We start from the raw sequence: 1828 nt of genomic DNA, 5'->3' as shown, positions 1-1828 counted from the left end.
CACACACTTTACCCCCCCCTCCCCAACACACACACACTTTAACCCCCCCAACACACACACACTTTAACCCCCCAACACACACACACTTTACCCCCACACACACACACACACACACTTTACCCCCGGGGACACACACTTTACCACCCAAAACACAGACACACACTTTACCCCCCCACACACACACTCACACACACCATTAAGGTGAGGGACAGGCTCGAGCTCCAGCTGTCTTTCCAGTGTCATTAGTGATTCCCCCATGCTCCTCTCTGGGAGGTGACTCATCACAGCCAGCCTGTAAAGAGACTGCTTAGCAAAACATTACACACCCAACCTCAGCCACAGCCAGGGGCCCCTATCCCAACCTCAGCCACAGCTTCCACTATAATGCCACAGCCACAGCCAGGGGCCCCTATCCCAACCTCAGCCACAGCTTCCACTATAATGCAATAGCCACAGCCAGCTCCTAAAGCCCTCAATACCGATGGCCTTAATGGGCCCCTAACTAGGGTGAAGTGGTCATGAAACTGGTGCCCCAAGTTTTTCCTGGTTAGGGCATATGGTAAGAAAACACTCAGAGCCTAACCCCCAGACTCCAAACCCCCAGACCCAACCCCCAAACCCCCAGACCCCAAACCCCCCAGGCCCATCCTCAGACCCCAAACCCCCAGACCCCAACCCCCCCAGACCCCAACCCCCCCAGACCCCAAACCCCCAGACCCCAAACCCCCAGACCCCAAACCCCCGGACCCCAACCCCCAGGCCCCAACCCCCCAGGCCCCAACCCCCCAGGCCCAACCCCCAGACCCCAACCCCCCAGACCCCAACCCCCCAGACCCCAAACCCCCAGGCCCCAACCCCCCAGGCCCAACCCCCAGACCCCAACCCCCCAGACCCCAAACCCCAGGCCCCAAACCCCCAGACCACAACCCCCCAGGCCCAACCCCCAGATCCTCAAACCCCCAGACCCCAAACCCCAGGCCCCATACCCCCAGACCCCAACCCCCCACCCCAACCCCCCAGGCCCAACCCCCAAACCTCTAGACCCCAAACCCTCAGGTCCCAAACCCCCAGACCCCAAATCCCAGGCCCCAACCCCCCAGGCCCCAACCCCCCAGGCCCCAACCCCCCAGACCCCAACCCCCCAGGCCCCAACCCCCCAGGCCCAACCCCAAAATCCCCAGATCCTCAAACCCCCAGACCCCAAACCCCAGGCCCCAAACCCCCAGACCACAACCCCCCAGGCCCAACCCCCAGATCCTCAAACCCCCAGACCCCAAACCCCAGGCCCCATACCCCCAGACCCCAACCCCGCAGGCCCAACCCCCAAACCTCCAGACCCCAAACCCTCAGGTCCCCAACCCCCCAGGCCCCAACCCCCAGATCCTCAAACTCCCAGACCCCAAACTTCAGACCCTCAAACCCCCAGACCCTAAAGCCCCAGGCCCCCAGACCACAAACCCCCAAACCCCCAGGCCCCAACCCCCAGACCCCCAAACCCCCAAAATCCCCAGGCCCCCAAATCAAACACTAATAACACTCCACTTCAGTTTAGCATCACACTCCATTGGCTTCAGTGAGGAAGAATGGAGGAGGGGTGGGTACTCCATTGGCCTCAGTGAGGAAGAATGGAGGAGGGGTGGGTACTCCATTGGCCTCAGTGAGGAAGAATGGAGGAGGGGTGGGTACTCCATTGGCTTCAGTGAGGAAGAATGGAGGAGGGGTGGGTACTCCATTGGCCTCAGTGAGGAAGAATGGAGGAGGGGTGGGTACTCCATTGGCTTCAGTGAGGAAGAATGGAGGAGGGGTGGGTACTCCATTGGCCTCAGTG

General features: G+C 61.3%; 1 protein-coding gene across 1 annotated transcript; it reads left to right on the top strand.

The window, feature by feature from the left end:
• Positions 1-556: 556 nt before the first annotated feature.
• LOC139577970 (uncharacterized) lies at positions 557-1531 on the top strand. Its single transcript, XM_071405091.1, has one exon. The coding sequence runs from the start codon at positions 557-559 to the stop codon at positions 1529-1531; it is 975 nt and encodes a 324-aa protein (XP_071261192.1).
• Positions 1532-1828: the final 297 nt, after the last annotated feature.

The sequence above is a fragment of the Salvelinus alpinus genome, chromosome 6 (assembly GCF_045679555.1).
Source record: "Salvelinus alpinus chromosome 6, SLU_Salpinus.1, whole genome shotgun sequence".
Lineage (NCBI taxonomy): Eukaryota > Metazoa > Chordata > Actinopteri > Salmoniformes > Salmonidae > Salvelinus > Salvelinus alpinus.
Note: the sequence above shows the minus strand (reverse complement) of the source record. Positions and strands in the feature narration are given on the sequence as shown.

Bases quoted from the DNA above. Each gene is read 5' to 3' on its own strand.
- LOC139577970 (XM_071405091.1), top strand. From the start codon at position 557: ATGGTAAGAAAACACTCAGAGCCTAACCCCCAGACTCCAAACCCCCAG.